This window comes from Centroberyx gerrardi, chromosome 3, assembly GCF_048128805.1.
Source record: "Centroberyx gerrardi isolate f3 chromosome 3, fCenGer3.hap1.cur.20231027, whole genome shotgun sequence".
Lineage (NCBI taxonomy): Eukaryota > Metazoa > Chordata > Actinopteri > Beryciformes > Berycidae > Centroberyx > Centroberyx gerrardi.
In genome coordinates this window covers 9,924,969-9,928,966 of record NC_135999.1, presented here as the reverse complement: position 1 = coordinate 9,928,966, position 3,998 = coordinate 9,924,969, and the positions used below count along the sequence as shown (strand labels likewise).

General features: G+C 45.3%; 1 protein-coding gene across 1 annotated transcript in view; it reads left to right on the top strand.

Annotated features, from left to right (window-relative positions):
• Positions 1 to 368: 368 nt before the first annotated feature.
• The window catches only part of spock3 (SPARC (osteonectin), cwcv and kazal like domains proteoglycan 3), an 18,065-nt gene continuing 14,435 nt past the window's right edge, over positions 369 to 3,998 (top strand). Inside the window, exons 1-2 of the mRNA XM_071911410.2 lie at positions 369 to 475; positions 657 to 779. Of these exons, the coding sequence (XP_071767511.1) occupies positions 657 to 779 (123 nt within the window). The 5' untranslated portion in view covers positions 369 to 475. The remainder of the gene's footprint in view (positions 476 to 656; positions 780 to 3,998) is intronic.

Here is a 3,998-nt window from a genome sequence, read left to right as displayed (position 1 = left end):
CTATAATATTCCTCTTGGGAGTTATAGTGTGGTACTCAATAGTGACCTTATGGTATTGTATGCTATCTCCTATAATATTTCTATAACGTTCCTATATGGACTTATGGTTTTGCTGTGATATTTTTTAGGCTACATTATCCTCCTAAAATGTGTCACAGGATTATAGTTTTTTTTCATGAGAGGTTATCAATGGGAAACACACGGCTCACAGCGTGCCATCATGAGTGTTTCCTCCGCACTGAGGAGAGGGAGGGGGGGGAAAAAAAGGAAAAGAGAGCGCAGGGGCTGTGCGCGCGTGCGATGCGCGTTCACGAGCTGCTGCGCACAGAGAGAGCCGGTGCGGAGGGAGAGAGAGAGAGAGAGAGAGAGAGAGAGAGAGAGAGAGAGAGAGAGAGAGGGAGGAGAGCGCCGCTATTACTAGTGACAGAAAACGGCAGCGAGCACATACAGTCTGGAGAGCAGCTGATGCGACAAGGTAGGGGGGAAAAAATCACCTCTTTTCTTTCCGTATCAAGATAGTCTGTGTTGGCGATCGCTATTAATTGCTGATGTGATTCAGAGCGAGCTGTGTCTCTATTTCCAGCCCGATTGCGGTATATGCTACAGCCTGATCCGCTGTCCTCTCTCTCGGTGCTGTTGTTGTTGTGTGCCCGCAGATGCTGAGCGTCGCCTTGCTGTGTGTGTGCGCCGTCGCCTTTGGACACGTCTCTGCTCGCTCCGACAGCGGCAATTTTTTGGATGATAAGTGGCTCGCCGGGAGATGGGATAAATTCCGAGATGTAAGTAATGTTTATTGCTTTATGTCTCCCCGCGTTGCCCGCCTCTCCTCCCTCTCCCATCACCCCTCTCTCTCTCTCTCTGTCGTTTCCCTTATACCCTCATTGGTTTGTGATCATGCGCTCCTCGTTTTCTCGTTATGTCCAAGCGCCGCGTCACGGGGCCCGTTGTGGAGCTTGTCAACTCGTTCATCAGCCGCTCCACTGAGACAGTCAAATACACTGACGATCAAATACAGGGATGGTCCCTGCCCGACTGCGAGTGTGCTTTCGCGATAGCAGATCCTGCATAACAGTGATAGCCAAGGCCTCTGCGAAACACAATTGCACAACGCCTGTCTGAGAGGCACCACTGATTCTCCAAATGAGGCCTGATGATGAGCAGGTATCAGCTTTGATCTGCACTCAGACCTGCCGTGGGTTAAGGCAGTTTGGTTGTTTAGAGAAAGGAAGAGCAATACCAAGCAAACCCATTGAAATCTACAGAAGGATAGACAGACAGAGTAGTCACACACATTAATTGAGCAATAATGTGGTTGAGTCAACAGTCTATTCATTGCAGTGTGTGTGTGTGTGTGTGTGTGTGTGTGTGTGCCTATGCCTGCATAGTATGAAAAATAAGTATGTAATCTTGTAATATAGAGATACCATACAAGTATCACAACAAAACTATCACTATGTTATAGGAGATAGAGATACCACAAAGTACAGTAAGGTCACTGTAAACTGACAATTGAGCACCACAGACACACTGTAAGTCCCTATAGCAACACTAAAGGAATATTACACTGATCTTCTGTTAGGGTGTGTCTGCATGGCTGTGTGTGCATCCGTCTCTCCCAGCGGTGTCCTTTCTCTCCCAGCATTGCGGTGATTGTGTTGGTGCTGATCAGGCTGTTCAGTTGATTATGCTGCTGTTGAGTGTCTTCTCTAGTAGGCTTCATCAAGGTGCTGTCAGCTGCCAACACCCTGACATGTTTATATAAGGCCACTTAGCGTAGTAACGCTGCCACAGACTGTCGTGCAACATACCGTACAGCCTCTGATCATGGAGGCCACCTGCCAGGTTGCTGGAAGGAAACGCTTTAATGCTCTTCATTGACATGGAGAAGCCTTGTACCCCTAAAACATCAACCGAAGAACATTCTCTCCATGCGAGAGAATGTCAGCTGTATATTATAGTTCAAAGAAATGGCAAGGATTCTGTACATTGGCAAATCACATGCTATTGCTTTGGAATAGAATAGAATAGAATAGAATAGAATGGAATGGAAAAAGTGTGTTTATGTGCCCATGTTCTATAGTGTAGGTTGCAGGTCTATCAGTGGGGCGTTTCTCTGAGACAGCAGGATATCCTGCCTGTAACCACAGCTTTAATGGGTCCACACAACCAGCATTGGCTTGTGCACACACACACACACACACCTACACACACACACACACACTCACACACAATCGCAATCACAGATACACGCACACATGCATGTACACACACACACACACACGCAGGCACACTCACACAAGAAACGGAGGGTTCGTCTCTATTCTGGCTTTTGTACAATATACTTGGGCAGAGATCCACAAAAACAACAGGGCTAAAATAACACAGCAGAGATAATAGTTTTCGCTGATACCAGTTTTAATGAGTGGTGGTGTCACCTCTATGAAGCCCACATGCAGTAGGATTTTTGCTTTTTCAAATAGGGCCTTTGATATATTTGATGTCAGATTTCCAGAACTGCTGGAAGAGAGGAGAACTGGGAGAGAAAATTCTTTTTAATTTGTAAAGGGAAAGGCCAGCGCTGTCTTTTTTAGACTCTTTTTGATGTTTTTTTAACTTGCCTGGCAGTCTCTCTATCTCTCTCACACATAAACACATGAAGCCATCAGCTCAGGTAGACCCATGTGACTCACCTTAGGCCCAACTATCGAGCAGGATTTGGATTATGCAAATAGGTTGTCGGGACCAAACGCTAGAGAGGAAATGTGATTGGCCATGTGCTCTGCTGATTAAGATGAGCTGAACTCGGTGCCTTTGAGATAGACAGCCAGAGAGAGAAAGTGTGTGTGTGTGTGTGTGTGTGTGCGTGTCTGTGAAAGCGAGAGAGAAAGAGAGAAAGAGAGAGAGAAAGAGAGAGAAAGAGAGAGAGAGAGAGAGAGAGAGAGTTGAGCGAGCTGGGTGACTGTGTTAATACAACAGAGAGGTCTATAAATACCACACATGGCAATTAGAGGACATTTAACCTGTTCAGCACACAACGAAAAAGAGACAGATAGATAGATAGATAGATAGATAGATAGATAGATAGATAGATAGATAGATAGAGAGATAGATAGAGACAGGGATACGGAGATGGAGAGGTTGGGTAATGAGAGTGGAAAGGAAAGATGAAAGAGAGAGAGTGGAATGATTGGCGGTGAGCTGAATGCTCTGTGTGTGTTCACGTCTGTGTTTTAACCTTGAGGCTGGAGCACAGGCATCGGAGATTGAGTTGGAGCGCAAAAGCAGTGTGTGCCGTGTGTGTGTGTGTGTGTGTGTGTGTGTGTGCGCAGGTGCTTTTGTATGCATGTGTGTTTGCTCTGCAGGTGTTGGAGCTATCAGTTTCTGCTTTAGTGGTTTTGCGATGTGTCTGTGTATGTATGTGTATTTGTCTGCCTGTGTGGCGGTTTGCATTTTTGCATTATGTGAATAGTGATTCTTTTACTTACTAACAACAGTAGTGATGACAGTCCTGCCGCACTCACCACCTCTCTCCCTGTATCCAAGGGTGCTAACAACCAGACTCACAGTATGTCACCGCTCCTTAGCTATATCATGCTTGCACAGTTATAGCAGTCGCCACTTTTACATCATTGGTCTTTGATGGTCTTTGTCCAAAAATTATAATCAGTAACAAATATGTCACCCTGTTTTGAGCTGTAATTGTAGTTGTCAATCAGTGTCATTTTGAATGCTGGAATGCAGCGGTGAGATGCATCATTTTTGTCAAAATCGGATCAGTGGTGTCTAAAATTTTGCAATGTGACACATAGGTGAGAGAACAAATGATGTAGCCCCCTCCCCCTTTTGCTGATCAGTATAATTAAAAAGAAAATGCCAGAATGGAGCAATGAGACACATCGTTGTCTTAAATTTTGTGGCATCCGAGATATTGTGTGTGATGTACAGACAAATAAATGTTGTAGCGACTCATTAGTGTCATTTTGAAAATGCCGGAACAG